Source organism: Orcinus orca, chromosome 3 (genome assembly GCF_937001465.1).
Source record: "Orcinus orca chromosome 3, mOrcOrc1.1, whole genome shotgun sequence".
Taxonomy (NCBI): domain Eukaryota; kingdom Metazoa; phylum Chordata; class Mammalia; order Artiodactyla; family Delphinidae; genus Orcinus; species Orcinus orca.
The window spans coordinates 109,116,541-109,131,965 of NC_064561.1; the positions used below are offsets into that span (position 1 = coordinate 109,116,541).

The 15,425-nt window shown below is 34.7% G+C and overlaps 1 protein-coding gene across 15 annotated transcripts in view; it reads left to right on the forward strand.

The window, feature by feature from the left end:
- Positions 1-15,425, forward strand: part of MCTP1 (multiple C2 and transmembrane domain containing 1) — a 543,328-nt gene that overhangs the window by 367,744 nt on the left and 160,159 nt on the right. For 12 of the 15 annotated variants that reach the window (XR_007476708.1, XM_049708425.1, XM_049708421.1 and 9 more), the window contains 5 exons: positions 6,484-6,586; positions 8,350-8,452; positions 8,783-8,884; positions 9,265-9,339; positions 11,565-11,684. Coding sequence is in view for 14 of the 15 variants with exons in the window: in XM_049708425.1 (XP_049564382.1) it covers positions 6,484-6,586; positions 8,350-8,452; positions 8,783-8,884; positions 9,265-9,339; positions 11,565-11,684 (503 nt within the window). In the remaining variant the exon portion in view is untranslated. Of the gene's footprint in view, positions 1-6,483; positions 6,587-8,349; positions 8,453-8,782; positions 8,885-9,264; positions 9,340-11,564; positions 11,691-15,425 lie in introns of those variants that run through there. The other 3 variants (XM_049708419.1, XM_049708423.1, XM_049708428.1) reach the window with 2 other exon arrangements.

The window sequence follows — 15,425 nt, forward strand, 5'->3', positions numbered from 1 at the left end:
ACAGGTAGCAAGTGAACAGGGGTGGTGCTGACTTTCCCACAATTCTTTGTAAATATGTCAGTGTGGTGACCTCAGAGAACAAGGGCTAAGAGTGAGAGAGAATTAGCCAGTCAGTGCACCCTGTTTAATCCTCACTGCGATTTGAAGTTTGCCATTCGACATGCCCATTGAAGACATTTCTGATGTTTATTTTTATGGTTATAGGAATGTCTTTTCACCGCAAGGAGAACTGAAGTAATAGAGTAGATGCTTTAAGATCTGTTATAGGTTTATTTTTATGAGTTAAGGTAAAAGAGTCTCGTTCTAATTTTAATTCCCTTGGGAGATTTTTTTCCCTATAAAAATCCATAGCAAAAAAGATAGCTCTTAGTATTTAACTAGATTATGGATAAATGCATCAGTCCTAACAATATTTGTAAGTATCTATTTTATAATTGTTATATAACATAGATCTAAGTTTTGTGTTACAGAGACCCTATTAAAGGGATAAACAAGTAGATGTAAGCTAAATAGTCCTTATCACAAATTCTTAAAGTCCTTCACTTCTAAAATTGCCGGTGATAGAGACGTGTAATTAGCATAGATCACCAGCATCATCTCCACTGGGAAAAAGTCTTCATTTTCTTTTCCTCTTCCTGTTCTAGACTTAGAGAATGATATGCTTCCTTTCATTGCTCCCATTGCACTCTTTACTTACCTTTATTACAGCGCTTACAACCCTGCATTATAATTGTGTATTTACATGTCTATCCTGCTCACTAAATTGTGTGTGCCTTGAGAGCTGGACTAAATCTTATCATAATTATAACTCTGGGGTGAGACAAGCAGACACGCAATAAGTAATGAATGCTTCAAAATGTATTCCTATTTCTCTCTAGAAATTATCGACATGGAAAGTGGCCATGTTCTCAAGGAAAGCTAAGATTCTCTTCTAGCTGTCATGGCAGGTAACACAATCAACCCCCCTGCCCTCGTCCTCACCCAGCACTGCTTCAATTTCTATCTTGCATCCAAACCAAAATCTCCAGTTTCTTGCACTGGAAAGGAGAGGGATAGGCACTTTTTAGCCAAAATGGCAAAAGTTAAGGAAGAGTGCTTTAGTCTTCTGACAAGAATGAGTAAGAGGGAAACAAGAGATTATAGAATCTTTGTTCCCGTGCATTTATGCTCTTTATTTTAGATAGACAAAAATGATCAGAAACAAAATACACTTCGACTTTGGATGTGCTTTCATTCCTTGCACTTCTAGCCTGACAGTACCGAATAAAATGATAACAGGGGCCGGCTTTGCATCACTCTCTAGAACTTTGCAGAGTACAGTGCACTTTATAGACATCAACACTGCATCCTGTAGTCAACTCCACTCCTCCAGTACTCTCAGCAAGCAATGCAGCATATCACAGGGTCTAACTGGAATGATAAAAGGAGGAAAAGAAGGAATAATTAAGGAGATAATTAATGGTTAGGTCCATCACTGGTATTTCTGTGATTGTTTTTGTTTGTTTAGGTGGCACATAATCAAGACTGCAAAATTTAGGAACTGAAAAGCCAGTCATTTAAAGCATCATTTAGCAAACCAGATAAACACGTTAACTATGTGTAGCCGATTCTTTAAAATAAAAGTCTAGTGTGTGCTTTCTAGTAGTAAGTTTATAGTATTTGATATTGTCTGTTTACTGTTATTTTGGCTGAAATTGCCTGTTAATTTTTAATTGCCCTTTAATGCCTTTAATGGAAGGAGGATTCTTTTCAAATTAGTCAAAAAGAACATAGTGTGCAAAGAACTAATGTTGGCATCCACACTGATAACTGTAAAAACATAACTTTTTAGAAGGAAAAGATGAAAATGGGAGTTAAAAATAAAATTGCCTTTCTCTCCTTACCTAAATTTTCCTCTGCTGGATTCTAGAAATATCTAGTCAGAGCATTTTGTTGAATGCTTCTTGACCTTGCAAAAAAAGACTGACTTGGCTAAGCTCAGTAAATTGTTTTCCATTCCCAAATAATAATATGAGGCACAATAGATTGTTCAATAATGACATCTGCAAATTCTGTTGGTTCTACCTTCAAAATATATCCAGAATCGAACCACTCCACGTCACCTGGGTTATTGTAATATCCTCCCAACTCTTCTCCCTGTCTCCTCCATTGCCCTCTCTCTACCTTATTCTCCAAATAGCAGCCGTCAGATCCTGTCACACCTCAACCCAAATCCCTCCAAAAACTTGCCCTAGCACTTCAAGTGAAAGCTAAATCCTACAGAGGCCTGCCACCCTCCCTGTACCTCTCTAACTATGCCATCTAATACTCACCCCCCACCCCCAATCCATTCCTCCAGACACACTAACTTTCTGGATATTCCTAGAAACACCAGGCACAGTCACTTCTCTGAGCAACAGTCACTCCCTGGCCTCTTGCATTTCTTTGCCCATATGTCACTTTCTCACTGAGACCTTCTCTGGCAGCCCTTTTAAAAATTACTCATATATACCAGCACTCCTTATCTCCTCACTGACATTCCCAACTTAATTTTTCTCCATAGTACTTATCACCTTCTAAAATACTATAAAATGTTCTTATTCATTGTCTTTCTTCTTCCTCAATGCAAACTCCATAAGTTCAGGGTTTTTTAAAATTGTTTTATGTCTGTCTCCTCAGCATATAGAATGTGCCTGGTACGTGGTAAACAGTAAATATTTGTTGAATGAATGTATCTATAGACAAGGCATTACCCAGCTCTTTCCTTGGGTGTGGCCCACTAAATACTGAGGTAGGCACAGTTATTGGGAAAGGTCTTGCCTAGTGGCTTACATTTAAATATTATTTAATTAAAGGGAGCATGGACAACAGGGGTAGAGCAAGGGCTCTGAAGATCAGATAGACCTGGGTTTGAATAATAGCTTCACTACAACCTGTGTGACCTGGTGAGTTATATAATCTGCCAGCTTCAGTTTCCTCTCTGTAAAATAGAAATAGTAAAAGCATCTTTCTCATAAAGTAGTCATAAAATTTTTTGAAAACATAATGTTGGGCTTATAATAAAATCTCAGAAAATATTTACAATTATGACAATAATAAGTATTGTAATTGCGCTTATTATTGCTACTATTATTGCCCTTATTATTGCTATTATTTATTGAGGTCCTTGCTAGTGTGCCAGACATTCTGCTACTTGTATTCTAACTATTATATCTGCAAGGGACCATTACAGTCACTGCTGAATGTGTGAGGAAACAGGTCCAGGGTCCTAGAGTGAGTATTCAACCCCAGATTGCTCAGCCTCCAAAGTTTAGGCCCTTTTTCCCAGACCACTGGGCTTTTGCTTTGAACTTTAATGCCTTGCCCAGAACTCTGGAAGTACATGGAATATTTGAGGAATCAAAAGGTGTGATACAGCTCAAGTAAAGGACTTTAAGGACCTTGAGATTGGAGATGAAAGACTATATTCTATACCATATGATGTGGATTTTAACCTATGGGCTCTGAGAAGACATCAAAGATGTGTTAAACTTGAGAAGAAGATGTGTTAAACTTGAGAAGAAGTTTTCAAAAAAATAAAAATGACAGCATTTACATGGATTGGGTCATGTCACTGACCACAGTCAGCCTTTTATATGACTGTAAGCAGGTTAAGAATAATAGATTTCAGATTGGAGAAAATCGGCTTGAATTAAAGCCGCGTTAAATAGCAGTTTGATCTACCTCAGGCAAAAGGCTCTTTTTTTTTAACGTAAGCACCATTATGTTCTGCATAATGTCTAACATGGTCTCTTAAAAATTATATTGGTTACCCATTCCAAGTTATAATATAGGTTCTGATAGGAGAATATCTTTGCCAGTGATGGTATGCCGCTGGAATTTAGAATAGCAAAATGACTGAGAAGTGGCTCTAGAAGGCTCTACACTGTTTTTGGTGTGAAAATGCCTCTAGTTCTTTAACATCTTTCTTCTAGTAGAGGAGAGTAACTGAGAGATTAAGTAATGTGATGATAGATGGCTGATACTGGTTTTCCCTAGGAATGGTCTTCAGAAATAATCAATTAAATAGTAAGAAAATATGGATTGCCACTACCTCATGGGCATAGAGTTTGATAAATGTATCAGTTTCTTAACAAGATATGAAAAATGTTAAACATTAAGCACAGATTTTGTTTCTTTCTGATCCTTTAGCCAACCACTGACTCTAGATCTTCTACTGTCAGTAAATTAAAAATACAGCAACAAAGGTGATGATTTGGGAGACTTTCCATGGGGTTGGTTGAAAGAACTGTATTCAGTCTTACACAACTGAATATACTTCCTGTGGGGAAAAAAGTCAAGTAAAGATTTTCATCCTCTGTTTGTAGAAGTTTAAGGTAAATTTTTTCACCATAGATTTCGGTCTCTGGAGCGTGTTCTTGTGTTTTGTTATTGAAGCAGTGGTACCGTTTTGACTGAATCTGTTACACATTGTTGGTCATTTGAGGGAAAGTAAAACCAAGTCAGTTGAAATAGAGTAGTAATTGAAGTAAAGCAAGTGAAAATGAGGGAACAAAAATACTGAAAAGTGCTATCTTTTTGTAGTTACTTTTTACTGATTAACGTGAATGTACGTGTATATAAGAAAAGTTAAAATGAGGTCCAAGCAAGAGTATGAGAGTTACACTTGTCTTTTAAGTAAATGTTTCCAAAGCTTATCATTTCATCTAAAGTGAAAGTAAAATACTCTTTTGACATGAATTCTATCATAAATGTGGCTTTAATCTTCCCTATGTTTGTTATATGTAGATATATTTTATCTCTCCAAACCTTTTATAAACTATTTGAGGTTGGAATTTATGTGCTCTGTTCTTTTGTTTATACCATAGTACCCAGCACAAAGCTAGATGTGGAGAGAAGATGCTTAATATGAGCCTTCAGAATAACTAAGCTTTTGAAAACTAATCTATTTTTCATGCTTGTACCTGAATTCTTTGGGAGAAAATAAAGTTGTTGATGTGGCAAATAAAACCTATTACGCCATGTTTTAATGAACAAAAATTTTTTTGAATACCATCTTTCATGGCATGTGTGAGTTGTAAATGAGAGTGGTAACAAGTAGGGCAAGAGGACTGAAGAAGGTGGGGAAAAATACAGATCCTAAACCAGAGGTAAAATTTTCACCCGACCTTAAAGAGTTTCAGTTCTCTATTCTTTATTGAAAATTATTCCCAAGACCAAAAACTGAAAAGACTGCCATAATGTTAAATTACGCAATTATCCTGGGCTATAGGAGGCCACTGAACTAACACACACATATTAAATCTCTTTTTTAATGTAAAATTAATAAATTAAATTAAAGGTGAATCACAGTTTGTACAGCTCATTTTCAAAATTACAATATGGAAAGTAAATACACTGCTGTGTGGGAATACATAGCTTATCTGTCACTGATAGCTAATGAATTCTTTCCTATTAAAATTTAATTGAAAATCTTCAGTGATATTTAAGCTTTCACAGAAGTGTAAACTACTGTGACTACAATTCACAATGCATTTAAAACAATTATTCTTTATCATTAAAGTTAATAATATGCACATTAACCTCTTATGTAGTCTAAATCAATATTGTAGTTTAAAAGATATGACCTCTGGACAGCTTTCTCTAAATATTGATTTCATTGTCATTTGTATAAGGTATCAAACAAATTACATGCTGCACTAATATCATTAATGCTGCCCCCATAGAGCCAATGACTTTATGGGTTCTTACAGTACAGGACATGACATTACAAAAATATTGAGGACATCACAAGATATAATTACCGAATGGATGAGGTTTGACTATGGCTGAGTAGAGTGGCTCTGAATATATGATAACTTCCAAATCCTTCACTCTCCGTGGACAGAAAAAATACTGCTCTTTAACATGCAGATTGGTTACTGAGGTTAAGTTTCAAATGCCAGAATTTTTTCTGCCTCAGAGGATCTAATTTACCTTTTTGTGATGCCATAGATATTTCAGAAGAGAATCTAAAGTCAGATAAAAAGGTTGTAATTCTGCAATATAACAGTTTTCCCAAAATAAACTTGTTTAGGAATTTCTATTACAAGTTCCTAGTGAGTCAGATGAGCTGGAAAATACATGCATTAAAGTAAAGGGGCTGAACCTTTCAAAGGTCATTGAATTAAATAAAATCTGATTTAGGGATGGACATGTATCACGTTTCCCCTCATAACCAGCAGTTATAGTAGTATTTTTGTAAAAAAAATTGCAAATTAAAATAGCAGCCATGTAATTTGCTCTTTTTTACTTTTTTCAAGTTCTAAATTGCTCTGAATCACAATTGTTAGCATCATCCAGTTACATCTAACTCTATTTTGATGTTACTTTTTAATTTTTAAAGTTTTACTTTACTTTTTGTTTTCTATAAAACTTTTTAGAAAAGAGATGTGGTCACGGTCACGACACTGTGAACTGTGGGTGCAATTTGTACTAAAAATGTTCCCTCCGTATCTCTTGTAGGTAAAAGTGACCCGTTTTGTGTGGTTGAACTGAACAATGATAGGCTGCTAACACACACTGTCTACAAAAATCTCAATCCTGAGTGGAACAAAGTCTTCACATTGTAAGTAGTCATTCTTTGATCTCATTTCGAAACTGCTGCTAAATGATATTTATTTTTGAAATTTTTGTGCGTTTATTCTTAACTGATTAACAACTCAATGAATCTGGCCTGCCTTTGCCAGCAACAATGAATTGCATAATTGCATTACCTTCCTGATAGTGAAACCTGGGGAAAGGGTATGCCATTTTTCTTTGTTTTCACAGATATTTTTTTGAAACTATGCATTTTATATATGATTTGATGAAGGATTTTGCTCCCATTAACTGAATTGCCGTACTGCTTCTTCCTTTTATACTTTCTATTGAAATTCTCCCCAATTGCACTGACACCAAGGAGGACAAAGCTCTATTTGTTCCATTGCTCAAATCAGCAAACAATCCAGTCTCGGATTCGGCAGATGTTTTAGTTTTGGTTTGTTGCGTTTTAGCACAATAAGAATATTAAGTACTGTCCTATGTACCAGAAAACACTTTGAGTTAATTTTCTTTTTGTTTTAAAAAGTTTGTAAATCTTTTCGATCATGCACTGTAAAAGCTGCCGATGCTACACTATAGTATCTCCTAAGTCCGTGGTTTTGTTTTTTTTTTTTTAAGCTGGGCTTTAGAAATGAACTCTGAACAAAGGAAAACTCTCCAAACAGAAGTACTTCTTAAGTTTTCTAACATAGTTTTATTTTATTTTCGTATATGAGAAACTGTTTTATTTTCATATATGAGAAACTGCTAAATTCCTCATTAATTTCTTATAATGTCCTTGCTTAAGAGCCAGTAACTAATCAGATTTAATTATCTGACCAATTTATCTTTAAGGAATTTCACATTTTTATAAGAGATGAAAGCCTGGTCAGGAGACTTGCACTCCTAAGAAGGTTGTGGAGAGTGTTTTTCTCTGGAATGCATAATTGAATGAATAGGTTTGATAATTATCAAAGCCATTAATTGATTGTGCTCTGATAAAGCCTTTTCTCACATGTGGTTGCAGTCTTTCAGTAATGAATATATTCATTTTTTGTTTTCTCTTAATTCATGTTTTCTTGGTAAACAGTTTGATCAAAGAATAAATGCTGTCAACAATTGGGGCTTATTTTTCTAGAAACAAAATATGAAGAGCTTGCATACTTGTTTATTAACATATGTTGTCTTTGGAACATAATGGAACACTACTTAATTTCTAAATCCTAGGGTGGTACAATAGCTATCAATGTTACATTTTCTTCATTCTATACTCTGTGTTGGTTAATTTTTACTATAAACCAAACAGAAATAAGTCAGAGTTTTGGTGAGAGCTATAAAGATAAAGGAGATATTCTATTATGATAAAAAAGAAAAATTATATAAACTATACTGTGACACTTGCTGAAATCAAACCTGGTAGTGCTTCATGTGGGAGTAACAAGAAGATGGGAATTATTGTAATAATAAGAATAGGACAAGTCTAAAAAAAAAATAAGTGCCACTTATTGATTTTTTTTTACAATAACTTATTCTTTGCCCATCCAGATGGAAATTATATTTTATTGAAAAATTATAACTTAAAGTTACAGTTGTATTCAAAGTTCCAGATAATAGAACCATCATGTCTACTAAGGTGCATTGTGGGAAATTCTGTCAGATACCAAGCTACCTTATGTATGTGTATGCAAATGGTATACATAAAACATATATATACCAAATCAGCTGGAGCTATCTAAATTTTCGAAAGCATTTGTGTTCTCGTTCCCCACTGATGAAGTCTTTTTTTCTTTACATATATTTATTATACAGCAACATTAAAGATATCCATTCAGTTCTTGAAGTGACAGTTTATGATGAAGATCGGGATCGAAGTGCTGACTTTCTGGGCAAAGTTGCTATACCATTGCTGTCCGTAAGTTTCATTCACCTGACACACTGCTCTGTGTTGCTTTTGCTCAAGGAAAAAAAAAAAACCCTCAGCTCTATATCTGTCATTTCTCAACCAAGGTCTGTAATAAGAACACTAAAAATTTTAACATACTCAATGCACGGCCATGTTGAATCCCATGATAGTTAATTTTTCCTGACAGACTTGATCCTGGTAATGAACAGGTACTTGTCAGAATTGCCACAGTTGTTTTGGGTTCTCTGTCAGTTTCAGCAGCTGGGGGTCAAAGGTCACTGAGGGAGTGTATTCAGTGGAGACCGCGAGACAGACGGCTGTCATGTCCTTTTCCCGCAGATTCAAAATGGTGAACAGAAAGCCTACGTCTTGAAAAACAAGCAGCTGACAGGGCCAACAAAGGGGGTCATCTATCTTGAAATAGATGTGATTTTTAATGCTGTAAGTCTTAACTTTGGCTTTTTTGTACTGCTAAAGAGTTCAGTTTCATGAAAGCTTTTGTTCCTGATTTGTAGAGAATTTCTGTCATTCCTCATTTTCTCTAAACCTTGATGTATCCTGGAGAATACGCTTCTGCCACTGCCTGGCACACCCACACTTTCTGTTATAGCTGGCGGCTGCCGCTGTGGCTGTGCTCTGGTCGCTGCCTGCCGGCGTCAGAAATGGAAGCGCATGCATGTGCAACTGTATACATTTATATTTTATGAGCACAGCAGCCAGGACTTTGAAACTTTCGAAATTATTGCAAATTGAACTGCGTGAAAAACTTGTAAACATTTGTACTATATTACTCCATAACAGACACATATGTTGATGTATAGGTGAAAGCCAGCTTACGAACATTAATACCCAAAGAACAGAAGTACATTGAAGAGGAAAACAGACTCTCTAAACAGGTAAAAAGCAAGGAAAGATTAATCCCTCTGGGAAGACTTGATTATATCTGTAAAACATCTATGTAAATTCAAATAAACTTTGGAGGTAAGGAGGGGGGAAGACTATGGAATTTTTGATCATCTACTGATGTGAAATGGCTCTTTCTTTTCTTCTTTCTTTTTCTCTTTTCCCTTCCTTTCCTTAAAAGATCAAACAAGGACAATACCAAACTAGTAAGTTGGATGGGGGTGGTCAGAAAGGAAAGGGGATACTGTAGGCTCTGCATAGAATGGATATGTGTTCATGCGTTAGCAGAAGAATGATCATTTTGAACATAAAATACAATTTGATTGCCATGGAATGTGTAAATGAGAACACCAAAAGCTGAGGCTCAAATATATGTCCAGACCACCCACAGGTATGATGCAGGTGTCTGTAAAGTGAGCCCAGTATAAAGTTCTTCCCTCTAATCCACGAGAGAGGGGGCTCTATCTTTTAAGGGAAGCCTTCCTCTTAATTAGATTTTAACTATGATCTTTTAGAAGTGAACTATTATTGGCATTTTTAGCTAAGAAAATAGAAAATCAGGAACCCTGATTTTTATATCATGAAGAAATTTTAAATTATGCTTGATATCTCGTAATTAGACTTGTAGTTTTAAATTCAATTTGATAACAAGTTAAGAAAAGAGTATTAAGCTACTCCTTTTAAAAATTGTTTACTTCCAAATAACACAGCTAAAATCAAATGTATTTGAGGTTATAAAGTTTACAGAACTCATTTGTGTGTGTTAAAATCTTTAATAATTTCCTGTGTTATTAGAAGACCAAAAATATTTTGGTTTTAATCCAATCACTTCACCATAAACAGTGCAATCTTTAGTTGTTTAAAGACAATGCATGAGTTACAAATGTAATACCTATCTGAACAGAAATACAGATTACATATTTCCACAGTTATAGTTAAAAGTTATAAAAGTAGCACTTAAAGTAAGGTGATCAGGGGCCAAGAAGGAAACAAATAGAGACACTTTTTACTTTCCCTGAAAGAAATTTTACCTTGTTTAAACTGGTATGCATGTATGTGCATCTATATGTACACATATATACGTTATTTTTTCTATATGACCCCGGTTAACTTTACATAGCTCCTTTAAAATACCAGATGGGCCTTGAAGTGTACTTGGAAGTAGCAAAATATTAACCTGCAGACATATTACTCTAATTATTAACATAGCTGTATGTAATTTTTTGAACCTATATCTAGAGCACGGGCTGTTTTTCTTACAGCTGCAGTCATGCCTTAATTTAAAATTTTAAATTTAAATTATTTCAATTCTCATATACTTTTTTTTCTTGTTCAATATCTGTAGCTTTTCTATCTCTTTTTTTTTATTGAGGTGTAGTTGATGTACAGTATTATATGTTACAAGTGTACAGTATAGTGATTCCCAATTTTTAAAGGTTTGTTCCATTTGTCGTTCTTATAAAATATTGACTATATTCCTTGTGTAGTACGATATATCTTTGTAGCTTATTTTGTATATAATAGTTTGTCATATACCTTTTTAAGTAACAGATTTTGTAAAGTACTTGTCATACATTTTTCCCTAAATCCAAAATTATGAAAAAGTAATGAGAAAATGTGGGTGAAATTTATTGTGGGAAGGAGGGAGATAGAGAGACGAAGAGGGAAAAGAGAGAGAGAGAATGAGACTATGATAGTAAGAAAGGGAGAATCCTACTGAAATGGTGAAAAAAATGTTACTTTTCTATAATAAAGCAGTACTTGACAGGTTTTTCCCTAAGGCCCTAAATAAAACCATCCCCAGTTATCCATTTCACTTTGAAATATCTTGAAATTAAAGCATTTAAAGCATTTTAAAAGCACAGGACTTCAGAATTCTTAAATATATTTAAGGTTCCCAGTATTCTAAGTGGCAAAAAAATGTTTTTGAACTGTTGGAGATTGTTTTTTTCTTTTGAATAGAGGTAGCCCAATTTGCATGATAGTATTATTTATGCAAATATATTTAACTAAGAAATTGCACTTATAACTTAGTTCTTTTCACCTTCTTAGAGATACTTCTTTTCTTCTAACTTGTGAGCCAAATTGCTTGGTATATTCTTACAACTTTATTAACTTTCTGAATCCATTTTAAATCACACTAAACTTGAAGAATTTTGTAGCATATCTGATGGGTTTTAGTCTTGCAAATTCTAATAATACTTTCATTTTCCTATAGCTGCTACTAAGAAACTTTATCAGAATGAAGCGTTGTGTCATGGTGCTCGTAAATGCTGCATACTACATTAATAGTTGCTTTGACTGGGATTCACCCGCAAGGAGCCTCGCTGCTTTTGTGGTATGATCATACTGTATTACTTACATTATTATTCATTAAATTCAGTAATCATAGCTGCATGTTTCTGTGGCAATAGTTACAGTTATGTTGATGTGGCCATTTTAAACTTCTATTTTGAGACTTGACTGGGCAGATTTGCCGTGGGCAGGAACCTGATGGATTGTTCAGGGTCTGAGTCCAAGAATACATCCCCGCCTCAGATTTCCGGAATATAAGACATCTCAGCCAATGTATAATTTTCTCTGTGACAGTTAAAATGTAAAACTTTACATATTGCATAATTCCAAATCCCAATAGCAGAGCCAAGAAAAGTCCTTAGCATTAAAAAATAATAATAATCTTGACCATCTTCATTTTAATTTTATTTGTCCTGTAGATATTCTTTCAAAATATGAAAATCTTGGGCAGTAGAATGCTAGTTGGTAATACTTTAATATGTGAATCAGTTGGAAGTGGATGTGACCTATTTAAGGCACATTTTATTATTTCTGAGATTTCCAGCTTTTAAAAACGCATGAGTGAGAGTTTGATAGATCCAAATAGTCCTCTGACAATGTTCATCTTGTAGCCTTTTACTTTGGTTATTTAAAAACTGCTGATGAGACCAACTTGCAAAGCTAGAAAATCTGAAAGAATACTTTCCTCTGAGCTTCAGCTGGGATTTTCTGCTCTCACATTATTTTTGCTTATTCAGGGTTTCGGTTTGAAGTTTAAGTGGAGTCGTTCTTTTGAAATCTTCTATTTTATTGTCATATTTGTTAGAATATGAGTACCTTATGCTTCCTTATAGTTACCGGTTTCTCAGAATATGACTTTATTATAAGGAGCTTACAAGAAGAGTTTTAATTATAGTAACAAATCAACATTTTAGTATTACCATTCAAATGAGTGTATGCACATCTGTTTAGTACTTTGAGCTCTGTCCTCCTCTCAGGCCTTGTATGGGACTTTCATTAATGTCTGAGCACATGGAACAAAGAGTGTATATGTCCCTTTGTGTTGTAAGTTACCAGAAAGTTAAGCAGCCTGCTTCCCATAGACATGTCGTTGTCTCCTTAAAGAAAGTGACTGTCATCATCATTAAGTTTTAGAAAAGAAAATCTGCCTCTTTCAATATTCTTGTATTTAGCTCTTTCACATAATAAATACATTGGAGTACTGTTAAACAAACTTTATTATTATTTTTCAGCATCATAGAGGCACTTTGATGTTAATGAGGAAAAAATGATATTGAGTTTCTGTGTGTATTTTATGCCACTACTTCCAGGTTCCAGGGGCCTTTTAGGAGACACAATAATATTCTACTGAAAATGTCATGCTGCCATCTTTGATTCACTCCTCCCAAAGTCATTCCTCACAGCTATATGTGAAATTTGAAAACAGAGAAACCTATATAATTATATCATTTGTTCAGGAACCTTCATTTTGAGCAATTTAGCATTACAATGTGTGTAAGTCTTCATAAACTTCATCTGGCTTCTAGAGGTCACTCATGTAAAATGAATTCAAGATGGCAGACTTTTTTTCACAATTTCTTTCTGATTGAAAAATAAACCAGACAGTGAAACTCTGAGAAACTTAGCTGCATGTACATGATGGTACTTGAGTAATTTCACTGGAAGGGAGTCAAAATTCACTGGGGAAGAAATGTACTATTCTCTCTCTTAGCTGGTGGTCAGTTTCTAACAGACTGGGTCCTACAAAACACAAGCTGAATGAAAGATGCTTTCAAAATAAGGGGGGTGGGGGAGGCCACAATAAAGGTAGGAAAAGGGACTCCTGACACTGATGGTGAAAAAAGAGACCAAAAACTACAATGTGAATGCACATTAACAGTACTTTTGAGAAGAAACAAAAATATTAATGGTTTTATTGAAAAAAATAAAAGAAGCACTGAATTACATTCCATTGAATGTTATTAAAACAATGAAAACAAAAGCCAGCTTCATTTATCTGGACCTGAACTAGGAGTTCCAGGAGAATGGGGACCCTGCCTTTTTCACCTGGGACTCTAGCATCACCTGCAGTGTATCTAGCGTTAGTAGGCTCCCAATATAAATGACTATCTAAATCGATAGACCAACCAATGATCCAGTCAGTCAGTCTGAAATTTTTTTCTTATGTGGAGAAACTTTCTTCAATGATACCATATAAATAAGGGTTTGCTCTAATAAAGCTAGCTATTAAATGATGATAGACATAGCTTAATGCTTTGTAGCCATTTTTCCTGTACCTTCCATTTGAATTTTAAACTATTTCATAATCCTCTCTCAGTCATCTATTTTAGTCTCAGATTAAATTCTGATATAAAAAGATCCTTATATAGTAATAATAACAACTAACATTTATTACATATCTATGTGCCAAAGAACTTTTTCAGGCACTAAAGCAGGAAAGTGCTTTTCATGCATTAATAAATTTAATATTCCCAACAACCTTATTATGAGGTAGATACTATTATTTTCCTGATATACAGAGGGAGAAGCTGAGGCCCAGACAAGTTAAGTACCTTGCCCCAAGCCACATGGATATTATTTCCTTTTCAAAAGAGCTTTTAAAATATGTACCTTGTAATCTTAATATCATAACGATTTGGGAAAAAAGAACTGTTGTAGGATTTTTATTCATCTTATAGATATTCAATGATGTATTTAAAAATGAAATGTTTCAAAGATCTTATTGCATAACCAGAGCCTTTTTTAGGCCAGTTTTTTGAAAAGAACTGCTTTCCATTAGGAGAAGCTATGAGCAGCACCCCATTGTTACAAACATATTGTTCCCATCATTCCCTGTTGATGGATCACGGGTCTATTATTATAATATTGGTTCCACTTGGCCCACTTTTTCATAAATGCAGCTGCCTCACATGGAGCACATGCATTTGTACCATTATGCCACTTGGTTTTAGGCCCAGATCAGTAAACTTTATGTTTAAGTGCCTTTTTTCTATTCCATTTTATTTTTCTTTTCTAATTTACTATCCAAAAATAAATGTAGAATAATGAAATTAAAATGGAAAAATAATAATTTTGTCCCTATGTCAGTTAAAATGGGGAGTATGTGAAATGCAGGGGGAGAGCTGCCCTGGCTTCTTTATGTGCTACCTGTGTGCTCTGTGGAAGGTTCAAAGCTGGCTTACAGTATTAGAAGTGGAAATCGGCCTGTAAGGTGATGGATGAAATATAAGCAAACACATTCCCGGGAATGAATGTCCTTATTGTTGTGTGCTAGGAATTAGGTTTCTAAATTTTACTATGAATATTGTATGCTTAAGAGCAAACACAGACGTATGTGATGTGGAATGCACAACCGCTTGTCTTTGGGATTCATCTATTGTAGACGTGGAAGTGTCTCATAAATTGGGCCTAATTTTCATCAGGCTCTTGACTAGACATTTGTGTTCTTGTGGATGTCAGTGGGTGCAACATGGGAAAAAAAAAGTGTACATTCTCTCTTTCTTTTCAGTACTGTCATTTCTCACTGTAATGAGCACAAAAATAATTGGACAACCGGGCTATCAGTAAAAAGGACACACTTCAGTGTGCGTCAAAGAATTATTTTACAGGACAAACTTTAATCCTTAAATGGGATTGTAGATAATTTGTGGTACCATCTGTCCATTTGGAATTGTTTTAGCCTTTTCTGTCGTTATACAGTAAGTGCCGCTGTGTTTAACATTAACATTTGATATTTTACACATTTAATTTCTGTTCTGCTGTGTGGTCCTTAGGGAATGGAACG